At 39.0% G+C, this 16,856-nt stretch overlaps 1 protein-coding gene across 1 annotated transcript in view; it reads right to left on the minus strand.

Annotated features, from left to right (window-relative positions):
• SEMA3E (semaphorin 3E) overlaps positions 1-16,856 on the minus strand; it is a 191,544-nt gene that overhangs the window by 10,580 nt on the left and 164,108 nt on the right. The window contains exons 8-14 of the mRNA XM_067564003.1: positions 15,749-15,863; positions 15,305-15,374; positions 14,345-14,489; positions 10,234-10,456; positions 7,743-7,834; positions 5,555-5,596; positions 2,525-2,691 (exon numbers count right to left, since the gene is read on the minus strand). Of these exons, the coding sequence (XP_067420104.1) occupies positions 2,525-2,691; positions 5,555-5,596; positions 7,743-7,834; positions 10,234-10,456; positions 14,345-14,489; positions 15,305-15,374; positions 15,749-15,863 (854 nt within the window). The remainder of the gene's footprint in view (positions 1-2,524; positions 2,692-5,554; positions 5,597-7,742; positions 7,835-10,233; positions 10,457-14,344; positions 14,490-15,304; positions 15,375-15,748; positions 15,864-16,856) is intronic.

The raw sequence follows: 16,856 nt of genomic DNA on the forward strand, positions 1-16,856 counted from the left end.
GGTGGTACACAAATTATTTGTCTCAGTCTATAAATGTCAGGGTACCTCACCTTAACCCTTTGTGCGGTCAAGGGGACAGCAGAAATTCCCACTGCTGACTGAGCTGTTCCTTGCCACTGGGCACTTATGTGTTAGTGTACCTGTAGCTCCTATGGGATGCTACTACCATGCCTTGAGGACAATAAACCTGGCTGAGTGCCTTTGTCATGGCACCATGCCTGTAGTCTTTCTTTCTTTATAACATTGAGGTCTGCTGAATTAGCAGGTTGCATTCTCTGATAGTGCTGACAATACCGGAGCTCTAAGGACAGAAATATTGAGCAGCCATAACAACCTGGCAGCAATAATACTTCAGCAATATATTTAACAACATATAGTAGCCTGCAGTTTTTTTGTTTCATGTTTGTCTAAAGGCATGTCACATCTTACACTCATTAGGTTTTAAAGGAGGTAGCATCTGATCCAAAGGAGGGGTGGAATAAACTACCGAAACCTGGTTCTGCTTCAGTTTGCACTATTAAGTGTGACTGATTTTAAGATTCCAGTCCAAAAATATTGTGTTCACTTCAATTCAATTAGGGCCAAATTCAAACTGTTGGGCTAGCATAAGGACCAAATCAAGGCAAGGGAAGGGTGGCATGAAAATGGCGGAGGGTGGTATAATGTTATTGGGTTTTCCAGGAACAAACACAATGCTTCCAGATGTGTTAGGACATGAGTACTTAACGATGGTTTTGCTGTGCCTTTGGTTACTCCCTAAGGCAGTCCTCCAGTCACAACCCAGTGGAAATCTGGGGGACAGAGACATGGCTAACCCTAACTCAGACACACAGCTTCTGGTGTGTTGAGTGCTGAGATGGTCAACACCTCTTCTTGAGACCAGAATGCAGGCAGCCACAATAGACCTGTCTCTTATCCAGAAGCGTTGAAAGGTGGCAGTGGTGTGGGGAGGCTGGGGGGCTCTCCATACTCTCTACTGAGACCTACTTTTCACAATAGGCCCAAGTCTCTCCAACTTGAACCAGTTGAATAGTGACCCAAAGTTGTTATCTCCCATGTGTGAAGTAAGTTTGTGGTCTCAGGTCCAGTTAATAATGGACATCACAAAGCCCCCATTACCACAGAGAAGCCAAGGAGTGAAGGGATACAGAGTCTGAACTACTCTTTCCTCTCTAGAGACAGAGCCTTGAGAATCTTGTTGAGGTACATTGGGAAGAAAACATGAGGCGACCTGCATCACACAGTTCCTAGACAAATAGAAGAATCTCCAGGGCATTTTATTAGACGAGTATCTAATTTGCAATATAATTATGATCATCCAATTTCTGCTTATATCGAAGAGAAAAACACTCACTGGTCCAGAATATAATGGATAATGTGTCTTTTCCATCGCTACTTTCCAGGACTGTATAAATCTGAGCCATATTCTTCTCATTTTAGGCATGTGAGTGGTCTCCACTTACTCCGCTGGGACTGCTTCTATAAGTTATGTGAGGAGGATCTGATCCAAAGTGTAGAAATGCCATGGAATTCATACTTAGCTTAACTTGGATCTTGCAAAGACATAATACTCTAAGTTCTTTCTTTAGTTGAATCTTGGCTATCTTGCTCATGTACAGTTTCTATGAGGTGTTCTATCCAAAAGACTGTGCTATCCAATTTTTTTGCCATTACCTTTTCAAAAATCACAGAAGCATTCATTTTGCCTAGCTACAGTCAGGAATGGGTTTGAGACTACTGAGCTTCCAGATACACGGGAGGAGAAGCATGAGGTATCATGGATGGAGAAAAACCATAGACCTGTCTTTTTTTAAGAAAGCATTGGTGGATTTGGAGAGATCATGAACTGCATCTGGAGCAATTATCATGACTGTTTTTCAGAAGCATCTCAATACAAAAGAAACGCATTTCTGCAATTAATTCAAAGTAACCCTGCTGAAAATGACCAAGTTTTAGTTCTAATGAATATGAGCATGTCTTTGCATAAGTAGCAATTAAAAGTAAATCATGGAAAGGACTATATCATAAATAACATGCACTTTTGCTGACTTGTATAATAATCATTACAATATATTGATAAAGAGCTAGAATATGTTTGAATATGTCTTACAATGATATTTGGCCATTAATATATTTTCTTTCTTTCTTTAAATAGGCTGTTGCATTATTAGCTCATCATCTAATGCAATCCAATAAATCACTGCACATTATAGAGAATGAAGTCCTATCTTCAAGCTGTAGCATTGGAAACATCAGACATTTGTTTAACACTCAGTGAGTCTAGCTCCTAAGAAATGTGTGCACATAAAATAAATGAGACAAAAATTCTCTGCACATCAGTGCATGTCGGTATGTTCGTTGATATCCTTCTGTATTTCCTAAGGCTGGGTTAATAAATCATTACCTAAAATACATCATTCTTCAGTTATTTATAAGAGGGGGAAAAATGAAACCATTTCTGTTGCAGTAAGAACTCTTTAGATTATTATGCACAGACGATTTTGCAGCAAAATATATTTCTCACCTCTTTGCCTGCATTCCTGTGGGGTAGTATCTAGAACAGGATATCCCATCCCAAGCACAGTAAGGATCTCTTGCTAGGCAGCAGTCAGCACACGCTGTGCCATACATATCACACTGATGGAACTTCACTTGTGCTACTGCAGACTCAGATCCAACATACAGTTGTTGCTGTAGAAAATGTAGCACACACCGTTATGGACAGAGCATCTACTAGGAAATAAACAAGGTCATTTGCCAGTTGAACTTTAGAAAATGCCAGATTTATAGTTTCCCATGCAAGCTTTATTCCACTCTTGCGCATCTATCCTGTGCACTGTATGAGGCAGGTGTTATGTGGAGAAAATAGTATGTGGTCATGTACTTAAAGGATAGGATACACATAATGCATATGCACAAAAGGTGAGTTTAATTCTGGCATGTCCTAAGTTTTGAGTGCTTGTCTTTGGAACCTTAACAGTCTGTTAATACAGGTTTTCTGGTAATTTTCTAAATGACTAAAAAAGAAAACTGAAAAACAGAAATTCCATCATGTGGAACCATAATAATCCCCTCTTGAGTTATCAGCAGGATGTGGACCTATAGATTCCCAGCACAGAGCTCTGCCACTTGAGCTAATAGGGAAATTGGCAGCAGTATTATGCTGTTATCCTGTCTGGGGACGAGCACAAGATGAGGATGAGACAAACTTTGCCAGAGGATTTCACAGCTGTTTGAGAGACAGCAGAGGAATATTGAAATTTGGGAGTCCTGGGTTCCAGGCTCTGTAGGGGGAGTGTGATCTAATGGTTATAAACTCTTCTATCTTTCTCCTCACTAGCGTATTCCTGTTCCACTCTGTTTTTACCCACCCATTTCCTCTTTAGCTCCTGCCCCCCTCCACTACTCCATTCCCCCCACCTCTGTTCCTATATTTTCTCTGCCCCCTAGCCTTTGGTCCTGCCCCCACTTCCTCTTGCCTCTCTCCCCATCTGCTCCTATCTCCTGCCTAGCTCTTAATCTTTTTTCCCCATGTGCCCATTCCCTCCTCCCCTCTGCTCCTGCACCATGTATGCTCCTATCCCCTCAACTTCCCCTGTTCCTATCCATTCCTTTCCCCAGATCCTGCTCCGGACAGAGACCATGGTTATCTTCATCTGCTCCTATCTCTCCTCCTTGTAACCCCTACTCTTTCTCTCCCCCTTGCACCTTACCTCTCTGCACTCAAACCAGGCTGCTTCTTCCTTCTTTTCCTTGCTGAGGGGTGCCACCAAGGTGTGTGTAGGGAGTGGCTTTGAGACCATACACACACACAATCTTCCTGCACTAAGTTCCGGTGCCTGGCATAACAGTGGACCATGATCGCTAGGAGGAGCAAAAGCAGGGAAAGACCTGCTCAGCTTCTTCAGCTCTAATGTAGCATGCTCACTTGCTCTGTGGGATGGTGCATTCAGTGCAGCAGCATGTAGGAGTTGTATGGGGCTGAAGCATGTTCTGTGCAGTGGAATTTTCAGAAAATTACCAGCCAAACTCTAACAAGTCTCTATGTGTGAACTGAGATTTTTTCCAAAGGCTCATAACTTGGCCCTATTTTGGTGTTTTCCATGGGATCTGCAGAAGGTACATCCCTAATGTCAGGGCGACCCTTATGCCCAATTTCAAGCCCCTACTCCAAAATATGGAGGTGCTAGAGCTTCTAAAAAGAATTTTAAACCCATTTGTTAACATGGGCAAAACAATGTATATTCCCCTTATTTCACACTCAGAAATGGCTGAACCATTTTTACTGAAACTCTAAAGTCAGCCCGAGGCCAACATTCTGACATGGAAAATTTTAGCCAAGCACTTAAAGTTTAGCAAAATTATAAGCAAGTGAAAACAGGGCCTTATGATTGAAAGTATTGGACAACCATAGGCATTGCTATTTGTACCACATATAATATATGCACACGTGAGCATGTGTCATGTGACACAAATTTAAAATGCGTATGTGTGCACCATACAGCTAAGGAGAGAGCATCTAATAATGTGTGATATATAAATGTAAACTCATAGTTAAGCATACTCTGCTTCATTATGAAAGATTCAGGTTTTCATTGTGATCTGTGGGGTTTATATTATCAAAGTAAGTGAAAGATTAACCTGATGCATGAACTGCTGGCGCAATAATCACAGCAGGATATAGCTTGAGGGAGACAGGGACTTAGGAAAAATCTTGTTGCTGATCAATGTAAGGTGATTGGCCACAGGAGCATGCAGATTTCAGTGCAAGGAGAGCCTCCTTCGTACTCCCCATGTCCACATTCAGTGGCCCCATGATAGGGAGGGTTGGCCTGATTTGCTTCAAACCCACCAGACTTCTGTTTGTCGGTCAGAGAGGGCTCTCCCCCCTTAGCACTTTGTGGTTCTCAGCCCTTTCTGGCCCAGAGCCATGGACCCAGTTTAGGACTCCTGCCCTCGATCAGGCTGACACCAGTCATTTGAGCCATCCTCTATTAAAATGAAGATCTAGGACCCACTTGGACTGATATGGATATTCCCAGCTGAGTCTTTTGCTCCCTATGAGAGAAAGAGTTAGGGGTGTCAAGGAGACTGCTTGGGTCATACCGTCTCTAGGAGACACTCAGGAACTGTGAATTAAATCATGCCCAACACTCCCTGGGGCCACTGAATATGAAAGTGGGGAGTACAAAGGAGGCTCCCTTACACTGAAATCCCCATACTCCCTTGCTCAAACACTTTACAAAGTCCCTGTCACCCTCAAGCTATTCCCTGCTGTGATTACTATGCCAGCATCTCATGAATTAGGTTGCTTTTCACAGGCTTTGAAATGGATGATAATGTGAACCCCGCAGATTTAAGCGGCAATGAAAAACCTAAATGTTTCATAAAAAAGCGGAGCATGATTAACAATGAGTTTATATTAAAACATTATCAGGTATTACTTGACCTGATCTCACTATCTATGGTGCACAGCTATATACAGGCGTTCACTTTAGATCTTTGCCACATCTCAGATACAGAGTCATTATTTTAAACACAGAAAAATACTTGCCCTCTTTGAAGATATTTCCATAGAAATAATAGGAACTGGCACCTGAAAAAATAAGAGATTGGTCCTTGCTTTACATGAAAATCAAAAGAAATGCCTTGTTTATGATGATTGTAAATTTAACAGAAAAAGTAATTATTAGTGCATGTGGCTCTACTTTATAGCCTGTGAAGTACCCTCATTTTCTCACTTTGTCTGAGTGAAGGAAATAAAAGAGAGTGAGAACTGCTATTTTTCAAGAAGTGATTTTTAAAAACCATACATTTTTAATTCAGGGAACAATATCAACCCAAAGGGAACATGGCAGATCCATGCTGACCGTAATGTCAACTCCTGCTAATCACTAATCCCTTTTGTTCCATGTCAATATGACAAGCAGAGCGTTCTTTATACATGGCAGGCTGACTATAGATAAGATTAAAGTATCAGGAATTCCATCTCATGGCATTTTCCCCTTTATCTTTTCCTCAGACTTCCTGTGACACTGGCAGAAGAGAGTCCTCACTGAGTACACTGAGGACCAGTCCAACTTATTGGTCCAAGACTTGCAGTCCTATGACTGTAGTGATTCTGTCAATAGGATTTCATTACATCCAATTTGCTACACACCAAAAATGGTGATTTTTATTCAGGCAAAATTCTTATTGAGAATTTTCTAAGCAGGGACTCAAGATTTGGCCCACAGTATACTCAGATATACTGAATCTCTCTTCTTGGGCCCTGGTTTTTAGCCGGACCTTCACTAAACCTCCAGTAACCTGGGTGCAATGTTGTGATTGCAATTTAACCCATTTAGATGCTTAACTGACTACTTTTGGAGGATGGATAAAATCAAATACTTAGGCTTCTACTTATAAGTTAGCCTGCAATATTACAGGCTCTGTTTGAACATAAGACATTCTCATAAGCAAATTAGGGAAATGTGGTCTAGATTAAATTGCACAACTGGTTGGAAAACCATGCTCAAATAGTTTGCTGTCAAACTGGGAGGACATACCTAGTGGGGTTCCGCAGGAGTCTGTCCTGGGTCCCGAACTATTCAACACTTTCATTAATGGCTTGGATAATGCAGCAGAGAGTATGCTTAGCAAATTTGTGAATGGCACCAATCTGGGAGAGGTTGCGAGCACTTTAGAGGACTGGATTAGAATTCTAAATGACCTTTGCAATTTGGAGAGCTGATGAAATTGAATAAAGACAAGTACAAAGTGCTACACTTGGGAAGGAAAAGTCAAAAGCACAAATACAAAATGGATAATAACTGGCTAGGCAGTCATACTGCTCAAAAAGATCTGGGGGTTATAGCAGATCACAAATTGAATGTGAGCCAACAATCTGATGCAGCTGCAAAAAAGGCTAGTATCATTCTGGGGTGTATTAATAGAACTGTTGTATGTAAGATGCAAGAGGTAATTGCTCCCTCTCTACTTTGTTTTGATGATGCCTCAACTGTAGTACTGTGTCCAGTTTTGGACATCACACTTTAAAAAAAATGTGGACAAATAGGATAGAGTCCAGAGGAGTGGAACATAAATGATAAGAGTTTTAGAAATCTGATCTATGAGGAAATATTAAAAAAAAGCTGGGTATGTTTAGTCTTGAGAAAAGAAGACTGAAGGGGGATCTGATAACACTCTTTATATATGTTAAGGGCTGTTATCAAGAGCTCTCAATCAGTTAGTCTCGTGTTCACTGAAGGTAGGACAAGAAGTAATCTTAATCTGCAGCAAAATAATTTATGTTAGATATTAGGAAAAACTCTCTAACTATAAGGGTAGTTAGATGCTGGAACAGGGTATCAAGGGAGGTTGTAGAATCCCATCAAGAGAGGTTTTTAAGAACAGGTTGGACAAACACCTGTCAGGGATGGTCTAAGTCTGCCTTAGCTGGAGAGGATGGACTACATGACCTCTCGAGGTCCTTCCAGCTCTATATGTCTATGATTTTATGATTTAAACCATAGAGTGAAATTCCTGACTTGTTTCAGCTCTTTCAGTATTCATTGTACAACTCCGGTTCAAATAAACGTTTGTTTATAATGAAGATTTCCTTGGAAAAAACTACAGTTTCATCAGAGGGTTTCACTGTACACAGATATGGTATTTTCACTCATATTGATACACTTTAGGCATTTTAATTATGAGTAGATTTGTGACAGTTGGATATATATTTCTTATACAAGACATTGTACCTTGAATACTTGCATCTCTTCAAGAATCACTTCTTCCATTGATTCTGTGTCCTGGTTGTAAATTGTAATGACTTTTAACACAATCCCACTATCTGGAAGCAAAATAAAAAACACCCTAGAAGTCATAATTGGTGGTATTTTTAATTTGTCAATTGATGAACATCTAAATAACTTCTTTAAACTGATATTGAATAAAAATCTAACAAATTTGCAAATATACTTGCATATTATTAATTCTTTTATAATCTACATTGGTTTTGAATCTTGTACACAAAAATACATGTGACATCAAATCAGGAAATACAGGCCTAAATGCTCAAAGGTATTCAGGTACCTAACTTCCACTGACTTCAATGGGAATTAGGTGCCTAAATATATTTGAGGATCTAGGCCTGAGATCTTTAGAGTTAAGTCATTTAATCAAGGCCACACAGCAAGTAAGTGTCAGAGTCAGAAATGCAGTTGAGGCTGTCCTGTCTCTCAGTTCCGTGGTCAATCCACTAGACAATATTTCATCTCACTACAGCTCTGTAATAGTAAACTAACACATTGGAATAAAAGTTGGTCTCCCTCTGCTTCATTTTCATCTTGCCGCCTGTTATTAACGATCCCTTATTTTCCTGAGGCTGAAAGTTTGTCATCAGCAGTGGCAATTGCTGTTTCCTGTCTCCTGTTATTGTCACTCATCTCTGATTTACAGGAGAAAAAAATTAACCAGGGAAGCATCAAGGGGGTAAAAAAAAGTTCAAGGAGAGATCAAAGGGATAAACATAAAAAGGAGCCATTCAATTGGGCTCCAACACCCCCCCTCAAAGAAAAAATGTATCAAAGAGGTCCATTTTTCAGGGAACAGTTAAAAGGAATTATTGTCAAGGGCTCAGATTTTCAAAACTAAGTCCCTCTGAGCAGCCTGCTGACAGGCATGTTGTGGAACATTATCCCTGAAGTTTAGACTTCCTCTTTGATAAACCCTTCAAACTACTGCATTCATAGTAAGACCATATGAACACTACAGGTGTTGGATCCAGATAGAGCAAGATTGACCCCTTCCTGCAAAATAATTTTTGCCAGAGTAAAGACTGCAGGATGGGCCTCAAGGTTGCTGAACCCAAGATTGCAAAGCTGGAAATTTTTGTTGCCTAAAAACAGATTAACAAACAGAAGAATAAGCAGCAGTTAAGTGCCTGTCCAGCATAGCACTTAAGCACATACATAACTATGGTGGTTGGCTTTGCTGTCTTTAGTTTTGCTTGGCTTTGCTTGATCAGGGACCTATTTGATTTTCTGAACATGCAAGTTTTACTATATATACAAGTGTAAAGCATAAAATACACAGTCAACCTTATGAAATCCAGCGTCGAAGCATATATGACAAAGAACATGGCATATAATTAATTTCATCACAAATTGGAACCAAAGTTTTAAAGTTTAGCAAATTGCATTAATTTAAAGCAAGACCTGCTATTCTATAAGTGCACTTGTTTTGTATCCTTTGGACAGTGAAATGTGGTTTCCATCTAAATTTCATTAGTTAAAAGATAGCGTGCACTAAATGCTTTTTTTGGCAAACTGGCCATTAGTGCCTGTGTCACATAATCCCTGTTGCTATGATAAAATGTAGAGGTATGAATTTTTAAATAATTTCCAGACAAGTTAAATATTGCAAAGATTCAAGTGCATTTCCAGGCCTTCCCTATATTTTCTTAAGTTCTGAAGAACAGTTAGGCATTAAAGGATGTTACCTTTCTTTGTGCCTGCCCAGGCTTAGAAATATGAAAGTTTGTGACATATTTGACCTTTTTTCAAAGTTGTTTTATGGGTGCTAAAAAAAAAGGTATTTTGAGAAACCAAAATGTATTAGGAATGTCTGGAAAGTTGGCAAATCTCTCAAACTTTGGACAGCTTCTTTTTGAATTACATTAAGGGGCAACCCCTTACTTTCTACTACAGGTCTCAAAAATGTCTGTTTCTGTTTAACACCAGCCACCAATCTTGTGGTCTACAGAGTTAGGAATAAAGCCAGCAGCTTGCACTGACATTTTTGAAAATCAAATCACTTATTTAAATTTCTCCTGAATCTGGGTCTCTGGCGTAGCACTGAACTGTGATTAGCGGGAGTTAGTGTGTGCTGAGCACTTTTGAAAAATCAGGAGCTGCATTTTAGGCTCCCATTCTTAAAAGTTTAGGTCCTGGTTTTTAATCCTTATTCTCCAGCCCTTTTTAATTTTTTTTCTGCTGTTGATCTTCTCTGGGACCTTGGATAAATCACTGCCTCAGATTCCCCAGTGGTGAAACAGGGACTTGTAATCTCTCCTTGCATTTGGTGCTCTATGGATAAAAAGTGCAATGCAAATGTACAGTATGATTATTTACTAGGACTGTGGTTTCTCTTTGATGCCTATCAAACAGAAACAGCTTAATCTTGGAGAAGTGTCATGGGTTCATTGAAATTGGGAGTAAAAAAGATAAGATGCCATTTTTTTAAATTTACCTGTGCCAATAAACAAGACATCATATTGCCCATCTTCAGCTTCCACTCTGTCCACAGCTATTTGTTTTAAGTTGTACTTGCCATCAGTTTTCACAAGTATTGGTCTTTTATGAACAGGTTTGATGGGCTGATACATGAGTGGATGGCTCCTTGCAAAACGGACAGCTTCGTCAGGATAGTCTTTGGTGGTACCATACAGACCACCATTCACTTTGCTGGCACACTGCAAAAATAAGCAATACACATTTTTTTTTTTAATGCTGGCATAGATGTTATATGGTATGGGCCTCATTTTCAAGGATGCTGACTCTCCACAACTCCCAGCAGGAGAGAAGGCATGGAAGTGTTTGAGTGATTAGGTAATAAAGGGGAAAGGAAAGATAGAACTACTGGAGGGAAAAGTCCCATCAGTAGAGCGGTGGGTGACTAGTAATGAGATGTAGGCAGGGACAAAGCTCTGCATAGCCTTAGGATGGGCTCAGTCTTTGCTCAGCTGAGCTCTGGCTGCAGTTAGTAGGAGTTTATTCAGTTCTTATTCAGGAAAAGGAATTCTGGTTTGGACCCAAATGTATACAAAGGGCCAGATTCTGCTTTTATTTACAATGATAGCTTGAATTTGACCACAGTATCTATCTATGTGTGTACACACACATATGCATACATGTGTACATATAAACACATATGCGTGTATATATAAAAATGTATGTTCACGCACGCACACATACACTTACATAAAATAAATTTTTCAACCAGTGTTGAAGCCTCACATAATACATTACAGAAAAAAATTAGCTCTAATGTCTCTAATACATTCGCAGGAGAACTGATCCTTTTTTTTCCAGACATAGGATGTCTGGACAGAGAAAGCTGGGCACAGAGTAGCCTACCTGGGCTAGCTTGAATCTAGCTAGCATAGGTAACAACGGCAGTTACAGGCTTCAGAGCAGGCTAGTGAACTGAATATGTACCCAGGATCCGTACTGGGCTTCTACTGATTGTGCTGAGCTGTCTTCAATGCAGTTGTTACCCCATTAGCTGGATTCAAGCTAGCTGGGGTAAGCTAACCCCTTCCTCAGGCATCCCCAGAGAAGTTTATTTGGTTGGGAAAATGGCCCATTTTTGTAAAACAATTTGTTGATGAACAATTTATATTACCAACATTTATAGATTTTCACAAAAAAATTTAGTGCCTCCTTTCCTCTCAAATTTTTACTGAAAATGTTATCAGAATGGCTCTTGGCTTTCTTCATTAACCATAAGTCAGTAGGGAGAAAGATGGGTCCTACTCAGTACAGCCAGCCACATAAAATGAGAAAAACAGCAACATTTGGTATCTATCTATAGTTTAATTGCAAAATGTACCATAATAGGAAATGAAGCACATTTAAAAATGAATCCCACAACACCAGCAGTAATTCTTCATCTTAAGTCTCTTAGTGGTATTACATTTAATTCTCATTTCTACCTCTTAATGACAGTACTATGTATCACAGTTTAGCCTGAAATACCAATGTTTGTCTTGATCAGTCTACCATTTTTCAAAGCAAATACACTGTAGGTCAGCGATTGAAACGAGTTTACCATTTGGGTTAAATGTACTTATAGGGTAAAACTGAGGTATTATCCACAAAAGGTATTTTTTTTTTATTTTTTGTAAAGAATAGGATAACATCCCCCAACTTAACTTAGAGTCTTCATTTCAAATTTGCCTCATGAACTCTAATTGAAACCATTTATGACCAAGTTGGAAATATTTCAGTAACATTCACTTCCTTCAAATCTTCATATGACCATGTGGTTTTAAGAAGCATTTCTAGCAAAGCCACAGTAGCATGCTCTCCCTATTTAAATTGGATTTTCAATCCATAAAATGAAATAAAATACTCTTAATGTTTACTGGAAACAGTCATTTTAAACTTAAAGCCAACTATAATTGACAAGAACAAGCTCCTGTACCTGTCAAATGGATAGATGTTTGTTTCCACCTTAGGGGGGTTGGCTACATGAATGTATTTGCTCAGAGTTGACTTTGAAGTAATTGTCTAATCAGCCTAGTGATGGAATTTCACCAGCTGTTTGTAATAAGGGTTTGGGGTTTTAAGACAAGCTGAACCTCTGCTTTCTATGGACCGCACAGCACATAGAGTGAATCAGCATTGCCAAGTTACATTGCAAAGTTCCAGCTGAAGAGATATTTGATAAAAATAATTCTCTGCAGGCTTTTATTGTTTAATTAAAAACACTAAAACACCCTAGAAAGGAATCAGTAGATGCAGCTGCCTTTAAAACCCATCAGCACCATTTCTGAGGAAACTGGTGTTGTTTTCAGAAGCACTTCTGTATCCTATCCCTACCTTCCAGGGTATCTACCACTCCCCCTACTTAGTGTCATCTGCAAACTTGCTGAGGGTGCAATCTACTTCATCCTCCAGATCATTAATGAAGATGTTGAACAAAACCGGCCCCAGTACTGATCCCTGGGGCACTCCGCTTGTGACCAGCTGCCAGCTAGACCTGGAGCCATTTATCACTACTCGTTGAGCCCTATGCTCTAGCCACTTCTCTATCCATTTTATAGTCCATTCATCCAACCCATACTTCTTTAACTTTCTGATAAGAATACTGTGAGAGACCGTATCAAAAGCTTTGCTAAAGTCAAGGTATATCACGTCCACCTGGCTGAAAATGAGGCATTCTACTTGCCAGTCCTGTAGTTTGTCCCCTGTTTGTCCCCACATCAACAAAGGAACAAAAAGCCCTGTGACATCATTATCACAGTTACTAGTGGTCAAGATGCTATAAATCTCATTTACAGTGTTCACATCCCAGATAATCTTTTTAGGGAAGCATCTTTTTTGTATTTTAGCTTGTGTCTCCTACCCAAAAGAAGCTGGAGAAGCCAAAAAGTCATTTTAAATGAAACAGGATGGTGAATTCGAGATTATACTGTAGGGAACAAAGCTGCATTAGTATGGACTAGATAAGCTAATAGGCCTTTCTATGTCTCATTTCTGTGATTCTGTGATGAATGGATTGCAAACCAAGTTTATTTATGCATATGATTGCTTTTAGTATAAAGATGAATATTGATTCAGAGAGCAAAGTAAAAGCAATGACATGAGTAATGAACCAGTAAACTGTTTACTCCACTGGTAAACTCAGGAGAATCAACCCTCAGGCAATTAGAAGATAAAGGGGTGAAATTTCAAAGCAGCATGTTTGTTTTAGCTAAACATTACATATGTTAATGGGCCGCACACAGCCAAGAATCTGCATGAGGCTGACATTTTAGGGGAAAGACTTGTTGAGCCTAACAATCTTGCAACTGGTAATAATACCCTGTATAGCTAATTGGTTAAACAGGATAACTATGGAGAAGGAGCCATATGGGGAGAGATTTAGGTTAGATACTAGGAAAAACTTCTTAACTGTAAGGGTGGTTAAGCATTGCAACAAATTACCTAGGGAGGTTGAGAAATCTCCATCATTGGAGATTTTTAAGAACAAGCTAGACAAACACTGATCAGAGATGGTCTAGATAATGCTTAATTCTGCATCAGTGCAGGGGACTGGACTAGAGGACCTATTAATATTCCTTCCAGCCCTACATTTCTATGATTTTTTGCTCTAACATTTTCCTACTCCACCACATGTCTTGGTTCTGGAAGGGATGAGAAAAGAGGTAGTGAAATACCTTGAGAAAGCTGGGTTTTATGCTATTCCCAGAGTACTAAGACCAGTAAACATTGAAAACATTGTAAAGAAATCAATTACCAGTTCAATTCATTTTTAAAATAAAAAAAAATATGGAAAATCATGTAATCTTGGTAGACAGAAACATGAGGTGTTAATAACAATCTGGTCAAAAGCCCTCTCAGGCCATGAGGGACCTAACTCCCATTGTTTTACTTTGAGAAAAATATATTGTTGATAGCCTTAATAATTTATTGCTGGAGTCATTCCATCAGTTTTCAATAGCATGATTTTGGTATCAAATACTCATTATCCCAATTTTGAACATTATGGTATCATGACCTGCTTCTTTTCTTTGCTTCCTAACTTAAATTAGACTGAAATCACAATAAAAAAATAAGTTCTCTCTAGTACCTACCGAACCAGGCCTGGGGTAAGGTACTTTTCCTTCATACAGAGACCAATGGTATTCAGGTCCTTCTTTATGAGCGTAAGGTCCATTGAAGGCTGCTCGAATGCTAGCAATATGATAGACACATATAGCATAGCCTCTAAAAATATTGCTATAAAATAAAAACAAAGATGTTAAAGCAAAGATTATAGCTCTAATGTATAATTTAGTGGCTGAATTCATCACACTAATTGAACTTATTAAATAAATGTAATACTCTGTGAATGCATTAATAATGAGCGCTCATGAGGTCTAGATTCAGCAAAATATTTTAAAACATGTTTATGTTTAAACCTGTGATTAGTACAACTGAGTTCAATGGGATTGATGACCTTATCTCAGGTACTTTTATTGCCCCCATCATCACCATAGTATCTGAGTGCATCACAATTTTTAATATAATTATCTTCCCACACCTCTTTGAGGGAGGGAAGTGCTATTATTTCTATTTTACAGATGGAGAACTAAGTCACAGAGATAAGTGGCTTGCCCAAGGTAAGTCTGTGGAAGAACAGAGAACTGAACCCTGATCTCCCACCTCCTACATTAGGGCCCCTAAGTTCTAGACTATTCTTCCTCTCATAGCCTTTTCCTCTTCACTTGTATAAGTTTCTTGTCAAATCAGGACCTATAGGAATGATACAATGCCACCTGAAGTCAATGCAAGTCCTTCTATTGACTTCAATGGACAATATATTGTTCTCTAAATGAAACTATGTATTTCACTTTATACATTTAAATTCACTACCCTTAAAAGTTGTCTTCCTTTTGAGTGCGAGGGGAAAAGGCATGTACAGCATAAGAATTAAAATGGTCAGTTATACACTGTGTATTAACTATGTAATATTTATCACACATCTGACATCTTACTCAATTATCGATTGGTCAAATATGCCTCTGTTATTGTCATCTTTCATAGCTGGTTACCTTGTAGTGTTAAAGAGTCCAAATATCACTGGATTTTTGTTATCCCGAGTTTGTAGCAAAAACACATCCTCTGTAAAACGAAAATACAATGTTATTTATAGCTCACCTACTTTTCCCAGTCCCAAAGGAGATAGATTTGACTGCTTATTATCAGTGTAAAGTTACTTCTCAACACACACTACTTAATTTCACACAGTTTTTAAAAACATGATATAAAAATTATTGCAATAAATAAAAGTGTAGTTGAAGATAGCCTACTCTGTAAATCTGTTTTATTTGTTATAATATATATTGAAATATTATATATATTTTTAGTAATCCAAAGATTAGTAGTCACTTCTTGTTAATGCTTGCATGTCCTATATTGAGGCTAAAAAGGGATTAGCATGGAAGTTCACATTCTGTACAGTGGGATGCAAGTTTATTTCTGTCCAAAATATTTACCTAATTCATCAAAATGTGTATCAATTCCATTCATTCCTGGCACAGAGCAGATCAGTCTGGTTTTGAGGAAAGTGCTCCATTTATTCACCAGCATTCGCTGTCCTCCCATATCATTCTGTTTGTTGAAACAAATAATAAATGTAATTTAGAGGAATGTGTCTAGAAGAACAATACTCTATGTTGAATTACACTCTCATCATGCCTTTCAATGTTTGAAGCATACCATTTCAAACCACATTTCTATTATTCCACTTGTGTTATTATTTTGGAGTCAGTCTCTCGTAAAACTGTAGAGATTGATCCAATTTCTCATTAAAATCTGTGGTTTGTAAGAATTTTTAATTAAATGCAAGTGCTGTGACTAGTTTTAACTGTCTAGCTGTTGTAAATACTTCACATTTATTTCTACAGTTGGCCAAACATTTTAGCTAAGTTTATTTTTTTATATGAACTGAGTGCAATGCTGGAACAACAGACTTTGAGACAGAAGCCCCGAATTTATCTATGGAACAGGTACAGACAGTGCTAGTTCGCTATAACCTTCCTACAATGCCCTGCAAACATGTTCCAAGACTGATAATAAAGATGCCCCCAGAAATCCCAGCTGCTGGCTCCAGTGCCTCACCTGCGAAGCACTCAGCCCCCACGTTCCAACCCATCCCGCCCAGGGGCAGTGTCATTTCTCTACCTTGAGAGGGGACACAGGCTTTGGGACGTTGGGTGATCCCAAGCTTTGGTGATGTTCAGAATCTGAGTTTCAGTGTGGCACTGTCCCTATTTAGGATTTTATATAGGTGACCCTCTTTTTAACTAGCTGCTGCATAATTTTAACAAGCAGTTTGCTGGATGGCAAGTGTAACATCCAGTGTCTCCTGCTAAATCAATAGTTTTGCATGTTGTGCCATTTGTATGCTGCTCTCTATATATCCTTTAGTCTTAGGGCTAACTAATCTAGGGATAGCTATTGTGGCTATGAATGAATGTGGCTAACTTCAGATTAGTCACTGGGAAATCTGCATTCTGTTCCTGGCTCTGCTACTGACTTGCTGTGTGACCTTGACAAATTACTTCACCTCTTTTCCTCATTTTCCTCATATGTAAAATGGGG

Source organism: Emydura macquarii, unplaced genomic scaffold (genome assembly GCF_026122565.2).
Source record: "Emydura macquarii macquarii isolate MOO-44397 ecotype Brisbane River unplaced genomic scaffold, CSIRO-AGI_Emac_v2 contig_2636, whole genome shotgun sequence".
In the NCBI taxonomy this organism is placed as follows: Eukaryota; Metazoa; Chordata; order Testudines; family Chelidae; genus Emydura; species Emydura macquarii.